The sequence below is a fragment of the Myxocyprinus asiaticus genome, chromosome 3 (genome assembly GCF_019703515.2).
Source record: "Myxocyprinus asiaticus isolate MX2 ecotype Aquarium Trade chromosome 3, UBuf_Myxa_2, whole genome shotgun sequence".
Taxonomy (NCBI): Eukaryota; Metazoa; Chordata; class Actinopteri; order Cypriniformes; family Catostomidae; genus Myxocyprinus; species Myxocyprinus asiaticus.
In genome coordinates this window covers 47569006-47587448 of record NC_059346.1, presented here as the reverse complement: position 1 = coordinate 47587448, position 18443 = coordinate 47569006, and the positions used below count along the sequence as shown (strand labels likewise).

General features: G+C 37.7%; 1 protein-coding gene, 1 long non-coding RNA gene and 1 pseudogene across 5 annotated transcripts; 2 read left to right on the top strand and 1 right to left on the bottom strand.

The window, feature by feature from the left end:
* The first annotated feature begins 2201 nt into the window (after positions 1–2201).
* ttf1.6 (transcription termination factor 1, tandem duplicate 6) lies at positions 2202–11088 on the top strand. 4 transcript variants are annotated; one of them, XM_051671976.1, is made up of 10 exons: positions 2202–2277; positions 2409–3095; positions 3713–3898; positions 4192–4270; positions 8806–8936; positions 9012–9252; positions 9429–9515; positions 9616–9681; positions 10425–10510; positions 10747–11088. In XM_051671976.1, the coding sequence occupies exons 2-10, from the start codon at positions 2432–2434 to the stop codon at positions 10929–10931; spliced, it is 1725 nt and encodes a 574-aa protein (XP_051527936.1). In that variant the 5' UTR covers positions 2202–2277; positions 2409–2431; the 3' UTR covers positions 10932–11088. The 4 variants fall into 4 exon arrangements, with proteins under 4 accessions (XP_051527936.1, XP_051527948.1, XP_051527940.1 ...); XM_051671988.1 differs by having other exon boundaries at positions 2243–2373; positions 2478–3095; XM_051671980.1 differs by having other exon boundaries at positions 2262–3095; positions 9045–9252.
* A 44-nt stretch (positions 11089–11132) lies between these two features.
* On the bottom strand, positions 11133–14984 carry LOC127425728 (gelsolin-like; annotated as a pseudogene).
* LOC127425739 (uncharacterized) lies at positions 14020–15109 on the top strand. The gene is made up of 4 exons (XR_007894663.1): positions 14020–14155; positions 14268–14440; positions 14757–14875; positions 14972–15109. It is a non-coding gene; the product is annotated as an uncharacterized LOC127425739 (long non-coding RNA).
* Positions 15110–18443: the final 3334 nt, after the last annotated feature.

The following is an 18443-nucleotide window of genomic DNA, read 5'->3' as shown; positions in this document are numbered from 1 at the left end:
ATATATATATATATATATATATATATTTGTCCCTTTATAACATTGGTGGTACATTTTGTAATGTACAAATGCAGATTTTTATTGAAGAAAAAAATTATGGTATGATTTATTGATTTTAGTTTGGTCAGTGGTGTATGTCATGAGATGCTATTGACACCATCTTAGAAAATTTATCTTTTGAGATAATAACCCAAATTAAAATAAATAAACAAATAAAAACATCAGTCAAGTTGTCTTTTATGTATAAAAATAATGTCAACACATTAAAAAAAGTTTACCCTCAGCTTTCATGGGTGAAAATTGAACTGAACTGGACTGAAGATTTCAATATTTTGTAGGTCAGAGAGTAATTTATTATTCTTTTTTTTTTTTTTGTGGAAATGATCCTAATGTACCCAACAGGTATACGAGAGGTCATTATGTATATTGTGGTTATTGAATGGTTATTTTTTTCTGAATTCCATATTCAACAGTTTAATAAAATTTTAATATTAAAATTGTATTATCAAAGTGGTGTCTAATCAAATCAATTCATTAAAACCTAAAAATGAAATATTATTGTCTTAATTACAGTTTTCAATATATATATATATATATATATATATATATATATATATATATATATATATTATATATAACTATATTATATATATATATATACTGAAAAGTTCATTTATTTCAGTAATTCAACTTAAATTGTGAAACTCGTGTATTAAATAAATTCAATGCACACAGACTGAAGTAGTTTAAGTCTTTGGTTCTTTTAATTGTGATGATTTTGGCTCACATTTAACAAAAACCCACCAATTCACTATCTCAAAAAATTAGAATATGGTGACATGCCAATCAGCTAATCAACTCAAAACACCTGCAAAGGTTTCCTGAGCCTTCAAAATGGTCTCTCAGTTTGGTTCACTAGGCTACACAATCATGGGGAAGACTGCTGATCTGACAGTTGTCCAGAAGACAATCATTGACACCCTTCACAAGGAGGGTAAGCCACAAACATTCATTGCCAAAGAAGCTGGCTGTTCACAGAGTGCTGTATCCAAGCATGTTAACAGAAAGTTGAGTGGAAGGAAAAAGTGTGGAAGAAAAAGATGCACAACCAACCGAGAGAACCGCAGCCTTATGATTGTCCAGCAACATCGATTCAAGAATTTGGGTGAGCTTCACAAGGAATGGACTGAGGCTGGGGTCAAGGCATCAAGAGCCACCACACACAGACGTGTCAAGGAATTTGGCTACATTTGTTGTATTCCTCTTGTTAAGCCACTCCTGAACCACAGACAACGTCAGAGGCGTCTTACCTGGGCTAAGGAGAAGAAGAACTGGACTGTTGCCCAGTGGTCCAAAGTCCTCTTTTCAGATGAGAGCAAGTTTTGTATTTCATTTGGAAACCAAGGTCCTAGAGTCTGGAGGAAGGGTGGAGAAGCTCATAGCCCAAGTTGCTTGAAGTCCAGTGTTAAGTTTCCACAGGTCAGTGATGATTTGGGGTGCAATGTCATCTGCTGGTGTTGGTCCATTGTGTTTTTTGAAAACCGAAGTCACTGCACCCGTTTACCAAGAAATTTTGGAGCACTTCATGCTTCCTTCTGCTGACCAGCTTTTTAAAGGTGCTGATTTCATTTTCCAGCAGGGTTTGGCACCTGCCCACACTGCCAAAAGCACCAAAAGTTGGTTAAATGACCATGGTGTTGGTGTGCTTGACTGGCCAGCAAACTCACCAGACCTGAACCCCATAGAGAATCTATGGGGTATTGTCAAGAGGAAACTGAGAAACAAGAGACCAAAAAATTCAGATGAGCTGAAGGCCACTGTCAAAGAAACCTGGGCTTCCATACCACCTCAGCAGTGCCACAAACTGATCACCTCCATGCCACGCCAAATTGAGGCAGTAATAACTATTTTTTTTAATTAGCATACCTTACTAAAAAAATACTAGGGTAACCACAAAAATACTATACTTAGTTAAACCATAATACATATTTTAACCCTTCAAGAATCTTTCAGTCATTTTGTTTAATTTATGATGAGAGTGCTATTGTTGTAACCATAACTGTTTAAAATCAAATTAAAATACTTTACACACAGGACATGTGCTAATATGTTTATTATGAAGCTAATGTGAAGCCAATAAAATGATGAGGACTATCCTGACCAACAGATGGCAGTACAGTTGTTTTGCAGCGGAGAATGCAGCTTTTAATCGGTGGTAGGGAAGTAGAGAAGGAAGTAACCTCGTGTTGAACAGTCCACCAAACTGGAATGGTCAAGGTACAGAACAGTTTGTTGTATATTTTACCAGATATTCTCACTTTCTTTCTTTCTGTGGTAAAGAAATCCATCTGACGTGCCTGTATGACGTCAAATGTAAGTTTGAACTGTCATCATTTTGTTTTAAACAGAATGTAAACATACGTTTGATATAATGGAGACAGATGCTTGTAAAAACACAATGGACACTGTTAATGCAGAAAAGGCGAGGAAGAAGGCGAAGAAGAGAGAATCTCCAGACCAGACTGAGTCTGTAAAGCAACACGTTAAAAAGAAAAAGAAAGAAAAGAAGAACAAGGAAACAGAGGATAAGTGTCACCAGACATTTACTGGTAAACATAAAAAAAGGAAATTGAATGAAAGAGGGGAGGAGGAAACTTCACTGATGTGTAATGGACAAACAGGACTGCATACAGTAGAGGACATGAATGCTCCCACAGCAGAATTAAAAGAGCGGCAGGGAACTACTGAGGAAAAGCATGCAAAGAGAAAGAGAAAGAAAGCAAAGGTTGCACATACAAACTGTGATGACATGGTTGAAGAGCAGTCTGCTGGGACCAGTGAACAGGGGCACGTCCCATGTATGGATAAGGAAACTGACTTACAAGAGGCTACAGACCTCATGAACCCTGCCATACAAATTGGTACTAGAAAGCACAAGAAAAAGAAAAAAAATGAAGAACCAACAAAGGAAACTGATCGAAATATTTTAGAGGAACTGAAAGAATTTATTCCTGACATAGAGTCTAAAACTCAATTTGAACTCAACAAAATAATCCTGTATGACCTGCCCAGGTACAGGGTATTCAAAAAGGAAGGTAAGCTGATGTCAACACATAAAGCTGGCTCTACACTAGCAGACTCAGAACAACTCATTTTGGCCGAGGGTGTCACACATGCAGACTGTTTTGCTGAGATCTCACTCTCTTCAGTCAGAGGTATGACACACTTGCCGGTTAAAAACGGTGGAGGGGTGATGCACAACCACTCGCCACAACTATCTCTCTCTGACAAAACAACATGAGAGATCTGGGGCATTTTCAGACCTGTAGCTTGCTTGATTGTTCCGAAACGGGCTAAAATTGTTACAATGTTGCATTTTCTTCATGCTTCGATTTGCTTTGCTTTTCATAAGGTTATATTTTAAAATGTACCAAAACTGTAAACGGGTGCAGATCTTGGTGGTAGTAGCAAATGTTCAGCAGGGAGTCCTGATGGTCAAGTGGTTAACCTGCTGCAGAGAGGTGCTAATGGGCGCTCTGTCTCCCTCTGCCTGGCCGGTGATTGTTAATGAAGCCAACACCTGAAAATCATTGGAAAAATCAGCTAGTGTAGAGCCAGCTTAACATGTACTCTTGCAATTTGTGTTTGATGTCCTGGCATGCGACATAAAATAACAGATTATGTGTGTGTATTGTAACTCTTTTGTCCACAGGCATCGCCTTGAGACATGGAAGATTCTCCAGTGCTGAAAATAATAGGTTAAGGCAGAACGTTCAGGATTTTTTGGCTCTCACAGGAGTGCAAAATGCTAGCAGGCTCTTTCACACAAAGCGGTTTCCAGAGGAGAAACAGGCAATATCGACACTGAAGAGGAACCACAGGTTTTTCGAAAGGATTGGTGAGTTTCATCACATTGCTTTCACTTCCCTCGAATCTACATTTTTTTTTTTTTTTTTTTTTTTTTTGTCATAATTATTTTTCCATTGGTTTCTCATTCTGAACTGGAAAGCTCTAAGGTAATTTTGCACCATTTTAAGCTTTCTGCTTAAAATTTTTTGACCTGATGAGACATGCAAGTCCATATTGAACTCTAAAAGAGGCTCTATTCTAAAATGTGTGCTGTATTTTTGTGGCTTAGTAGTTAAAATGGTTTTGAAAATGCCTAAGTTCATCTTTTTAAATCTCAAACAGCGGAAGGAATTCCCAGAACATGCCGTGAGGTTTTTATCCGTGGGAGGAAAGTTTTTGATGAAGGGAATTATATGGGAAGGTAAGAAAAGTATCATTTTTGTGTCATCACACACACTATGGACACGTTGGAGAAAAAATTGCCATTGGCTAGTACATTTTTGTTTTTACTCGCCGGGCTTTTGACGACATGCAAGCGTAATGCAGCTGATGATAAAAAATTGAATTGTAAATGTAGTTTACATTGATATGTATAGCCCCTTTCCCACCTATAATCCATTCTTCTTTACCATCTGGTAACTTTCTAGATGAGAACTCTTAAGAGGAATGGGACACCCAAGGTAGGTTTTCCCCTCTTGCATTCGCACTCACAAAACAAATCACAGGCTGCAGCACCTCCCACAGTCCCTCTTGTGGGGTAGAAGTACCTACTCCAGAGTAGGAGCTAAAAGTCTGTCTAAAGTCCCTCGGCTACAATAAACGTGGCGCGTTTGAGAATAAATGGTAAAGAATTTAATATTAACTGAGATGAATTCATCTGAACAATTAAACAGCAGAGAACTTTTAATTTGTCACAGCATTGAGAAGATAACAGTGCAGGTTGACCAATCAGAAGAAAGGGGCGTTTCAGACACACCCACATGTGCCAATCAAATATTCAAGCCATATATTAGTGAAATCTAATAAACAAAACGCACAGTATCCTGTGGCTATTTTTCCAATGTCCTATTTTTAACTTGAGCATTAAATCGAAATTACGAAAAAGTCATTATTTGTTTGTTAATAATGGTTTTGTAAACGAATAATGAAATAAGTAGTTTTTTGTTTTTCTGATTTTGAATTTCTAATTGAATATGAAATGAATGAATGATACACAGACTGTAAAGCCGGCCTGACACCAATTTTTGGATTCATGAAAATTTTCATATTTTCAAAACTTTAGTCGGTACGAACAAAATGTACACCTGCTTCCGACCACGTGTAAATCGTGTGCAAGACATCCGAACGTGTTGTTCTTTCAGACAAACTGCCATGACTACAGAAGTAAAATTAAATAAGTAATGAAAAAATTATTAATAAAATGAGTGAAATTAACTTTAAAACAAGTAATAAAAAAAAGAAAAGCTTTTATTTAGAAACGTTTCTTTGCTGCTTGCATTTATTATTTCTAAGTATATTTTTTTTCACAACTGCTTATTTCCAGCAGAAGTTCATGATATGGGTTTTCTTGAGAAAAAACAAAACAAAAATAATGCCGTTTAACATGACTGGATGGACATTTTTTATTTAATATAAGCACTTAGATTTCATAAGTTAATATAGGCATCGGTAAATCATGTTCAGTTGACGTATGGTCAGTTGTAAACCTTACTTGAACACATGGCGGGCAGGTGCGTAAACAGTACAACAGGAAAAAAGTCTGCACGCTGTCGTTTAGCTTTTAAATCTGTAATATCTTACAGCGTTTCGGTCAAAGACCTTCAGTCATTCAATTACTTTGAAGATTGTTCCTTTCGCAAGGGAAGTAGATCATTCTACAGTCTTGGAATTACGAAACGTTTTTCCAATGATGCTTTTTTTTTTATTACTGTTTGCATATATGTTAAGAGCTTCCTGTTCTCATTTACTAGCGAGTCTCATTCTTTATAAGGCGTTTCATGGGCATGGATTATAATTGTGAATGAATGTGCGTGTGCGCTCTATTTACGAATGTTTGGAATTCACTAACATACACAAGTTGTACTTACAAATCTGGGGAACACGAAGCATTTGTAAATTCAGCAGAACATTTTTGGGAAGCTCCATTTTACACAGAAATTACTTCCAATTCTTTCGTGTATTTACGAAATTTTCATGAATGAGGCCCAATGTGTGATTGGAATTCACGTTTACTTTATCAACAACTGACTGTAAATAACAAAAAGGATATTAAAAGCGACATTATTCAATGAAAATGGAGTGCGTGGATCTCATGTTTCGACACACATTACACAGAATTAGTCCAAGCAAACTTTACTCATATGTACTGACAAATATTTATTTATTTTACAAGTTCTCAAATTCAAATCTACAAGCTCGTTTTTTTTTTTTTTTTCAACGCTCAAACATTATTTATTTTTTTTATTTTTATTTTTTTTTACCATCCAACAGGTGCGTAAACTGGTCTGTAGCTGTGCTGTAAAACGTGTCATGTTGTGAAAATAATCCGTGGAAAAGTTTAAGCAAAATCAGAGTTGACGCGTTCAAATGCAATGTAAATGTAACTATGGCATATCACAGCTTAACCAAAGTGATGGTGACACCTCGATCTACGTCAGCTGCGGACCCACTGCAGCCAAATAAGGTACATTTCCTTCAGAGCTGTGTTGTGTGCTCATGAGACAGCATGCAGTGAAAGGACCTCTGTGATAAAGTTCTTCTTCACCACTAATAATAACTTTATATAGCACCTTTTAGCAATATAGCATGATGTGCTTCACAAAACATAAAATCAAAACACACCCAGTAAAGCTGATTGTAACTTTGTAAAGTAGTAAAGTATATTAAAAATTAGTTTTTAAACGAGACTTAAAAACAGACACTGATTCAGCAGATCTACTGTCACAGGGCAGGCTGTTCCATAGTCGTGGAGCCTTCACTGCAGACACTCTATCACCTTTTGTTTTGCATCTGGATCTTGGAACAGCCAACAGATCATGACAAGAAGATCTAAGAGGTCTAATTGTTTCATAAGGTCTTAAAATTCTGCTGAATAATCAGGCGCCAACCCATGTAATGCCTTGTATGTAATTTAATAAAATCTTAAAATCAACCCTAAAACGAATTGGTAACCAATGCAAAGAAGCTAAAACTGGAGTAATATGATTAAAAGCCTAGTTCGTGTCAAAGTTTAGCTGCAGCATTTTGCACTGATTGTGGCCATGCTAAAGTGTGTTTATTTAAAGTTGAAAATGGGGCATTACAGTAATCTAGGCGAGACTAAATAAAAGCATGAATAGACTTCTCTGTATACTTAAAACTTAAAAATTGTCTCACCATGGAAATGTTCCTTAACTACTTAAGACTGAACTAAATTCCTGACATTCAAAATTTTCATTTGTGTCAAAATAGACGTCCACATTTTTCACCACCTGCTGAATGTTTGGGACCACTTGATTAAGTGCTGACTCGATCTGATTCTTTTTAAAACCATGACCGGCTATGACAACCTCTGTTTTATCTGAATTTAACTGCAGAAAATTACATGCCATCCAATGATTTATATCTATTATACACTCCTGAAGAACATTTAAATTAGATCGATCGTTGGGATTCAACGACAAATATAACAGTAGGTCTTCTGCCTAGCAATGAATATTAATGTTATGTTTTCGAATCACAGAACCTAGAGGTGTAACGTATATAGAGAAAACAAAACTGGCCCTAACAGGGATCCTTGAACACCACAATTTATAGTTGAAGAGGACATCTCATCTCCAGACTCTACAAATTTCCTATTTGACAAATAGGAAACAAACGCTGTAGTTAAATCAAGCAACACTAAAATAGAGTCTCCAGCATCTTCCGCCGTCAATAAATCATTGGTCACCCTAAGAAGGGCAGTTTCTGCACTGTGATTCTCTAAAACCTGACTGAAATTTTTCAAATATATTGTTATTCTTCATTACTTCCAACAATTGTTTCACTACTGCTTTCTTTACCATTTTTGAGGTGAAAGGTAATTTTGAGATTGGTCTATAGTAATTTGCGACCAAAGGGTCTAATGAAGGCTTCTTCAAAAGTGGTTGAACTATCGCAGTCTTTAACTCTGGGACACATCCTGACACAAGCGAGCTATTTACTATAGACAACAAAGAAGGGCCTAAAGTCACAATAACTTCCTTAAAGTCTTAAAGGATCAACATCTGTACGACAACTAGATGGTTTCAAATGTTGTACAATTTTGTAAAGATCCTGCTCTGAAATAGGAGTGGAAGAATCCAACAAACTCTCCCTACAAACCGATTTTTCCACACATGGTGGTGGAGCAATAATTTATGCCCTTATGTTTGAGACTTTATTAACAAAAAATATAAAAATCTGTTACAATCTATTGGACAAAATGCAGCACTAGGCACAGTTGATCAGATTATTAATTGTATTGAATAAAAACCTAGCGTTTTAACCTGGCAGTTATTAGTTCTGAAAAATAAGCAGTTCTAGCAGCTTTAACCGTATTGTACAGCACTAAAAGATCCTTCATGTGCTCAAAGTGAACAAAGTTTAGTTGATTTCCAAGCACTTTCTGTCTTCCTACACTTTATCCCTAACAATGCCAATATCATCAGTTATCCAAGGGGATTTATTTACTTCTAATCTAGTTCTTGTTTTGAAAGTGGCAATTGAATCTAATATTGACACACACAAATTATATCACTACACAACTCAATCACCATCGAGTGAAATCTGTATGTTTACTAGCCAATGGCAATTTATTATTTATTTGCATATGCAAGTGGTTTACTCGCAATGTAGAGGACTGGTCACACATTTGCTTAGAGAAAAGTGATCTGCTCTGGTATGAATTTTACTTAAAATTATAAAAAGCGTAATGCTTTATATTCCTTTTCCCCAAAGGTTTACAGAAGAGGAAGTCAAGGCATTGCTCAAATTTCATACAATACATGGCAGTAACTGGCAAAAGATTTCAGAGTTGACTGGTCGTAGCCCATTCGCTGTCGAGAAACGTTTTTCTCAGACCAGTAGCAGTAAGTTTAATTTAACAACCCTCTTTTCATAATTTCCAACAACGTATATTTTCTTTGTTGCATGACCGACAGTAGGTCATTTTGTGTCATCAATCCTTTCTCACACAGATGAAAAAACAGGGCCATGGTCACAGAAGGAGGTGCAGAGACTTTTGAGGGCTGTGCGAAACTATATTGTAACAAAACTGAAATCTGAGGCCACTGATAAAAGAACACCAACCAGAGTCAGTAGAGAAATGCTCTACAGGAAACTGCCCTATTTTGATATTGCTTTGAAGGTTAAGACTCGATGTTGGGCCAAGTGCAGAATGAAATGGTGAGAAAGAGAACTATAATTATTATTATTTTAAATATTAGCACAAATTTGACTGAACTTTTCCACTCACTTGTGTTTTGGATGAACTATCTGAAATCTTTGGTTGTCTGCTAAAGGGGCTGCTGTTCCTCTTAATGGATGACAAACAATGTGCATGAATTTTCTTCACCTTTTAGGCTGTCCATCGCAGCTGCGCGGATGTCGTCAGGGGCAGTATTCGACCGGAGGAAATCTATGGAGGGCAAAATCCGGCTTATTAAAGTGTAAGAGATCTTGTATTTTCAGGTTTGGTTAGATTGTATTATCTTGACTTGTTTTCCTTTAGCTGGCAGCTACTTTTAAATGGTCTTTTTCAACTCACAGGCTGTATGAAATGCAAATAGAGGATGTTACAGATGTCAACTGGGATGATCTCTCTGCATTATTTGGGTGAGGATTATTTGCAGCACCAACAATGTGATTTCATCTCACATTATATAACTAACTCTTTAGTTTCCAGACAACTTTTGGATGTTAAAAATTTGAATGAGGCAGATGAAAATGATCAGGAGCAGATAAACTAGAAAATATTTAGTTTATAATGTGCATATTTTCTGTAGTGATTTGCTAATGCTGTGTTCGCTTTGTCATAATTACAACTCTTGAGGTTCCACTCATAATGCCAGAAAGGATTCATGAGTGGCCTTGTTGATGACAACAGAATACTATCACTTCACTTCATTAATCAAATAGAAATATTTGTTGTGGTTGCTTTAGAACTACCTCTCACTTTTAGTTCTTAGTCTAACTGTTGTATGATGCAAACATCACATGCCTTTATCTTTTCTGTCCAGCTTGGCATGAGTCACATTCAGTTTGTCTTTTTACATATGTAAATAAAATGAAAATCAAGCCATTTAAAAACCCAGATGAATTAAAACCTTGGTGTTATTGAAGCGATGTGTATTTGTTGAATACGGCAAACATTCCTAAAAATCTCTGGAGAATACATTGGTGAGGTCACTTGATCCAAAATAAAGAATATCCTCTAAGGAGTTAAGTAGGTGTAATGGGCATCTGAGCGCAATTACAGCGGTTGCAGTAACTAACCTGAATGATGTGTCTGTTTATTCAGATATGATGGTGGCCGTGTAAATAAGCTTGGCGTCACGTTTTTGTCCTCTGTCTCATAGGGATGTGCCTCCAGCAACTGTGCAATTAAAATGGCACCAGCTTAAAATTGGTTATGTGCCAAATTGGCAAAACAAGTGTTTTGGAGGTTAGTTTTTTTTTTTCTTTTTTTTTTTTTTTTACTGAATTTTATCAATTCAACACTGTTTTGTTTGGATATCCATTGTGTACTGTAAGAATATACTTGTATCATGAATTTATTATTAGCAAAAGAACCCTTCAGATATAGTTGTGCATGTAATATCTGGAGTCTGAATTACCTTTTAAATCAAGTCATGATGAATATTAAGCTAAAATTTGCATTCTTTATGTAATTTCTCCCAGACATTGTTGACTACCTGTATGAGAAAATCTTGCCAGGGCTGGTGAAAGATTGTGAGGACTTTGAGGATGAGCTGAAGGTTGACCAGCAGGAGAGTTTCCTACTCTCTGACATCTTTCAGGACATTGATGAGGAATATTGTGATGACAGTGATGAGGACAGTAAACAAACACAGAAAGAGTCATGAGTTTTTCTTAACCTTCAATAATTGTACAGGTCAATCAGACCTTTATAAACAGTGATGCTAAATATTCAAAAAATGTATATAAAGACATGTTCAGAGTGTTCATGTGTAGGAGTTATTTGTTCTTGCATGCACATTAATAAACTACAGTCATTCTGAGTATTTTGGGTGACAGTGAGAAATTTTACTGACAGGTTGATGTGTTTACACAGACATAAAACCAGCCATGGCTTGTTGCAATGGGTCAGAACTCCAGAAATCTTGCTCCCAACCTAGGATCAAGCCAGTGAAGGTGGGAGGTTCAAAGCCCTGCTTCACTGTAACAATGGGTGTTTACTTATCCCTATTGGCAGGATCTGTTACAATATATTTAGCAGCTGAAGAGAGAAAACAATGAAGAATATAAATGGATAACTAATGAAAACAGCTGCACAATGTTGCCATTGAAAATAAGTTCCTCCTCACCTGAAGTCAGAACTTGTCCTTCCTCGTTTGCCTCATTTCCAATCCAAACAAAGACCTTTGAGAGAAAAATTGCCTTTAACCATGGCAGATCATTACGTTTAGTTTTCTGTGTTCGTTTAATTGCGCAAGTGGTTGACTGATCCCAGGTGTCCAATATCATTCCATCATCTGGAGCCAAGTCCTCCTGGGTGATCTCCCTTGGCATCTCCTAAATCTGGATCAACAGATTATAAAGCACAAACAAAACCTGTGAAATATACAGGATGGAACTGCATGCATTTCAGTGATTATGGTCAATTAATTTTACACCATTCAACATATCACTCGAACATGGTGACAAGTAAACTCATGAGCAATGTTCCTGTTCTGTTAGAGCATGCAAAGAGCCTTGGGGGATGTGTCCATTTTGTTCTTAAACCTTTCAGATGTGCAATAATCAGCCTTTCCTCCAAGAGCACTCCAAAAGTCTTGGCAAAGAACCATTGGGTTCATATCTTCAAATGTCAAGGGTAAATAATTTGGAAAACTTGTCTACCATCTATTAAGCAAAACTTGTACACACACCTCCCTCTGCCCCTTCTGATATCGCTGAAAGTTCCAATCCTAAAATGCTGCCAAGCTTTTGGGCTCCAGTCTGCATTACTGGTACCCTGACCCAGCCACATCTTAGAGCCTGAGGGAGTCACTAAAACGAAGGCATTGTTGAGGCTGGAGATCACAGGATCAACCTGTTTCAGACAGCGTGAACAAAACAAATGCCCATTTTCCTAGAGGAACCATTTTTGCTTATATTTACAATTTAAAAACGTGACAAAAATGAAACTGTACATTGTGCAACGCCACAGCTAAAATTTGACAAAGTATTTTCATTTTTGCTAATTCCACTCACCTCAACAGCTCCTGTATGCCCAGCAGGGTTGGCACACACTTGAAAAAGGCAGAGTTCTGAAGCCTGGGATTGGCCACAATCTCTTGAGGTCCCACCCTTGTGCACCACCATTGGTTGGCCTCCAAAGAGACTCATGAGGTGAGGGCGTTCTTTGCCTTGAATTACTCGAATCTATGTGGACAAACATGCTCAGATTCAAGGTGGTATTTCAGGTCATCTTGGAAGGCAGCCTTCAGGTTGGTAGCATGCCTGCGATGCCTTAAAATGCTGCCTACGGAGGCAGCTCACTAGTTTTTGAACTGACCCATTAAGTCACTGATACACCAAGCCAATCATCTTATCACCTGCACTGCAGCCCCAACAAACTCTGCATCAAGCTGTGCCGCCAGGATGGTAGAGGTTCCCTTCTCATCTTGACTGGAGTCCTTCCCCTGCCTATGGACATGAATAACTCATCTTATTTAATAACAGAAGCCAACCCTGTTGAGGTTACAAGATACTGCTCAGAGATCATCAGATTCTGTTACTTGTTCTTGTGTAACATGAACAGACAATGCCCTTATCTTAGGATCAAATCCTCAGGCATTCTGTATGTTTATTTTCCAGGTTCAGCATTCATAAAGGAATGGATTCCAGCAGAAGGAGTGTCCCCTTACCATATATAAATGATCTTTCCCTGACATCCTCCATGCCTGTAGCTGTACAGAATGATGTAACTGTCTCCTCCATATAACTGCCCATGAGTGGATGGGTCAGAAGGAACCTTGTATGATCCCTCAATGCGCCATATCTTTCCAAAACAACAACAGAAGACAAATTGTCCATTAAATTCACTGTCAACAACTCAATTGTTGTAATCAGCTAATTTCAATCTGTGAGTACTTTGACAGCAGATGTCACATTTACCTTTTTCTCTCCTTTACCATCATCAACCATCCCATGTTGAGCAGCCATTGCATCTGATTTGTGCAGAGATAATGCATCAAATGGCACTTTCTTGATTTTGGCGATTATGTTAGACACGCAAGCTTGTCCCATACCCTTTGTCTGGTTGGCCAAAATTGGAAAAACTGTTTGAAAAGTGGAGTCTCTCCATTCTCAGGGATAATCTGGACCTCTGTGCATTTTGGGTAGCCCATCTTACTTATGATGACCTCGGCAGCTTTCATACCCACACTTTGCTCCTCTTTATTAGCCTCTTTACCTGTTCAAGGAAAAAAGGGTCAAGGTTTAGACTGAGGCATGTCCCAGCTTCTACAGAAGCTGCACATTTTGAATGAATTGAACTGCTTCACTGACCTTTCCAGACAAATATCATGCCACTGGAACCATGATCCAAGATGAAGCAGTCAGTGGACTGGAGTGCACTTTGGGAAAATGGGTTCTCTTCAGCCACTAAAGTGACAGACATGCTACCACTGGCATTTGATGCCTGAATGATAATGGCCATCATATTAAGTACAGTTTTCAAGATACTTCCTTGGCTAAGCCAGCATGTAGATCACTGTACCTTGTACAATTTCTCTGACTTCCTGTTGGATGCATCAGTCTTAGTGTCTTCAGACTGTGCATTAGGAAGATCAGGCTTTGGATCAAGAATCTGACAAAATATAGTAAAGCACTCACATTCAGAATTTTGAGTAATAATTAATAATAATTATATTTAATAAAGCACTAGTCTATAACAAATTAGTGAATTAAACTGCCTCGTATTGTATTCACGATTAGAATCTTCTCATTCTCGCATCCTTCCTCACAAGAAGTGTTGCTCTCCCACAACGCTCATTATCACGAATATCTTTGGAAACGCTGGTGGCTTTCAGCCTCTCAAACTGGTTACACTTGGATCTACACCACTGGTATATCTCCTGAGGTATGCACGAACCATGAAAACATTTTTAATTTTTATTTGCATTCTCAAGCGATATCATATGATAAAATGCAAAAGATTAATTCACTCCTATTTTACGTTTCACCTTTCCCAGGTCCAGGATGAAGCAATCACCCTGGTTGAAGCTGTCCCAGCTCACTGGTACCTCAATGACTCAGACTACACATCTGCCACTCACATGGAGAATGCGCTTTACATCTTCATTATTAGAAGCTACATGCTTGAACCCAGAGGCAACTCCACCTCGCTAAAGAAATAAAAATGCAGGTTGTTAAAAGAAATAGCATATGTAATCTATTTATCAAATGAATTTTACGTGCAGCAAATGTAACAACTCTACCCACCATGTATTTAAGACCTGATTTGAAGTAACCTACAAAGGTTTTTGACTCATATCCCTGGACTTCTCTGTACTGAATAGGTTTGCCTCCAATGAAATCATCCATTTGGGTGGTAAAGATGGTGGCTGCCCCACTCTCATCCATTGTGCATGCATCACCTGGAGATACCATTTGATACCAATATTTTTAATTTAAATGTTTTCTATGATGATTCATGCCATTTACACATTTTATTTATGCAGCATTCACAGGAGACAGCTTCCATTTTAACTAAACACACAACAACACCGGTCTCACCTATCCAGAAATGAAGGTCGTATTGTACATTCCCAGAGTTTTGCTTGATGGTATTGAGGATAAGGTAGGGGTCACCTGTATAGAAGCCACCATAAAGATTCTGAGGCACAGGCACCAAATCCATCTTTTCAACCCTCCATACCTTCCTTCTCAAATTCAGGATGGTACACCATGGTGCTGTTGGAGAATTAAAAAAACTACCATGAACTTCCAAAGTTTACCCAAACAGTTTCTCATGTTGAGAATAAGGGCAACCTAGAGGAAGAGGGTGAATCTATAATTCTGACACTTCCTAACTCCATTATCATCAGTATGCATTTGAAAGAACAATGGCAGTTCCTGTCCGCCGAGCACTCTCTCTACATCCCCAAATTGTTTCTGATGCGTCCCCAATCGCTTGCTCTGCAGGTATGTATAAAGTCTCATTATGTCCTTAGATGAACATCCCCCCCCCATGGAAAACGTATAAGTCTTTCTCAATAACTGAAGAATGAAGCAATGGCCAAAAACACCCCACAATTTTCCTTACCTGTTCTCAATTGTTTAGCCGTGTACAATTTGATGCAATTCGAATGTGGCAATAAAAATGGCCAAAGTTACCCAGTTGGTGACTTTCTATTGCATTACTATTGGTTAAAACAATTGTAATATCCAAACTTAACCATCCATATCCATAGTTCCACCATAATCATCTTATTAATTGTCTGTTGAAATCGCACGTATCCTGTGGTAAATTATCACTAATTGTGTGTCAAATGTCTGCACTGTTGTTTCTTGAGGGAACCATATTTTGTTTTTCTCCATTGTTCTGTTACGCAATGCAATTCATCTGTAAGAAGTGCCAATAAAACTGACTTTGACTTTAATAATCAACAGTATTTACAGAAGTAAATATAACCTTATGCTTTTAAAGACATACAACACAATTATCATATAGCATAGCAGATCATGTCAGTTTCTTTGTTAAATAAATGAAATAAAAATAAATAAACAACAACATGCATTGACAATGTCAACTCAATAAGAAAAAAAAGTACAACTCAAGTTAGATACCTGAATTAATTATGGCAAATTATGGTTGCTTTGAGTGATGCTGTGAGACAAGTCAATAATTAAAAGCTGCATCAGATGCACTGAATGATGCCCATGCAGCAGGAAACTATTTAATGGTTCTCTATTTAAAAAACAACAACACACAGCATCAATTAGAATGCATTCGCTACTTAATTTATAGAAATACTAATTACCTGTTGGGAAAATCCTCGTTTTAAAATATCAGCAGCAGTAGTCAGGCATGATAGTTTTCAAGTTATGTTTAAGCACTGAGCTCCCGCAGATACTGCAGTAGCGACGCCCTTTCCACGGGTGTGTTATATTTGCATATATTCTTCCGGCATATTTAAAACGCAGAGTTTGCCATTTATCATCCAATAATGCGACACTAATAATACTGCTAAATATTTACGGTCAAATTGTGGCAGAAATGACTTTTAATTGTTTGCGTGTTTCTCTAGGCTATGACTGTTGCCACAGAGTCTTTCGTTACTTTGATTGTATCGTATCATAATAAAGCAGGATCGTCATACAGTCTTCGGCAGATTTTTGCATTTTATTATGGCTAATAATTGAAACCGTGCTGCATCTTAAGAAGGAAATATAATTGCAAATATTATGCATTATTTACAGTCAAATTGGTTGTACCAATTTAAAAAATCTGTAAAAACTGATCACTGTAATTTATCATAATAGACTTAAAATACTAAGCTTGATAAGGTCAACATAATAATATTGTGAAAGACTGTATGAGAAACTTACCTCCATTTAAAACATGGGTCAAAAGACATTGCTGATGTCTCTCCCAATAAATATGGTGTCAAAAAGATCAAGCCATAATCTATAAAGTATTTAAGAAAAAAAAAAAAAAAAAAAATAGTTCAAACACCTAAGTAAATATTTGTACAATTATATAACCCGTTAAACTTAAAGGAATAATTCACCCAAAAAATGAAAATTCATCTTTTACTCACCCTCATGCTATCCCAGATGTGTATGACGTTCTTTCTTCTTCAGAACACAAATGAAGATTTTAAGAAGAATATTTCAGCTCCTTACAATGCAAGTGAATGGTGACCAGACATTTCAAGCTCCAAAAAGCAAATAAAGGCCACATAGAAGTAATCCATATGACTCCAGTGGTTTAATCCATATCTTCTGAAGCAATATGATAGGTGTGTGAGATAAATTTTAAATGATTAAAGTCCTTTTTTTTTTTTTTTTTTTACTATAAATCTCCACTTTCAGTTTCAGATTCTTCTTCTTTTGTTTTTGGCGATTTACATTATTTGTGCATATCGCCATCTACTGGACAGGGAGCAGAATTTATAGTAAAAAAAAAAAGGACTTTCTCACACACTTATCATATTGTTTCAGAAGACATGGGTTTAACAACTGAAGTCTTATGGATTACTTTTATGCTGCCTTTATGTGCTTTTTTGAGCATCAAATGTTCTGGTCACCATTCATTTGCATTGTAAGGAGCTGAAATATTCTTCTATTGTGCTATATTCTACAGTGCTATATGTGTAGTGTGCTATTGCTCCTGTACGTGTAGTGTGCTACTGGTCCTGTACGTGTAGTGTGGTACTGGACCTGTACGTGTAGTGTACTATTGCTCCTGTACGTGTAGTGTGCTACTGGTCCTGTACGTGAAGTGTGCTACTGCTCCTGTACGTGTAGTGTGCTATTGTGTAGTGTGCTACTGCTCCTGTACGTGTAGTGTGGTATTGCTCCTGTACGTGTAGTGTGCTACTGGTCCTGTATGTGAAGTGTGCTATTGCTCCTGTACGTGTAGTGTGCTATTGTGTAGTGTGCTACTGCTCCTGTACGTGTAGTGTGCTATTGTGTAGTGTGCTTCTGGTCCTGTACGTGTAGTGTGCTACTGGTCCTGTACGTGTAGTGAGCTATTGCTCCTGTACGTGTTGTGTGCTATTGCTCCTGTACGTGTAGTGTGGTATTGGTCCTGTACGTGTAGTGTGCTACTGCTCCTGTACGTTTAGTGTGCTACTGCTCCTGTACGTGTAGTGTGCTACTGCTCCTGTACGTGTAGTGTGATATTGCTCCTGTACGTGTAGTGCGATACCGGTCCTGTACGTGTAGTGTGCTGCTGGTCCTGTACGTGTAGTGTGCTGCTGGTGCTGTACGTGTAGTGTGCTACTGCTCCTGTAAGTGTAGTGTGCTGCTGGTCCTGTACGTGTAGTGTGCTATTGTGTAGTGTGCTACTGCTCCTGTACGTGTAGTGTGGTATTGCTCCTGTACGTGTAGTGTGCTATTGTGTAGTGTGGTATTGCTCCTGTACGTGTAGTGAGCTATTGCTCCTGTACGTGTAGTGTGCTACTGGTCCTGTACGTGTTGTGTGCTATTGGTCCTGTACGTGTAGTGTGCTACTGCTCCTGTACGTGTAGTGTGCTACTGCTCCTGTACGTGTAGTGTGGTATTGCTCCTGTACGTGTAGTGTGCTATTGTGTAGTGTGGTATTGCTCCTGTACGTGTAGTGAGCTATTGCTCCTGTACGTGTAGTGTGCTACTGGTCCTGTACGTGTTGTGTGCTATTGTTCCTGTACGTGTAGTGTGCT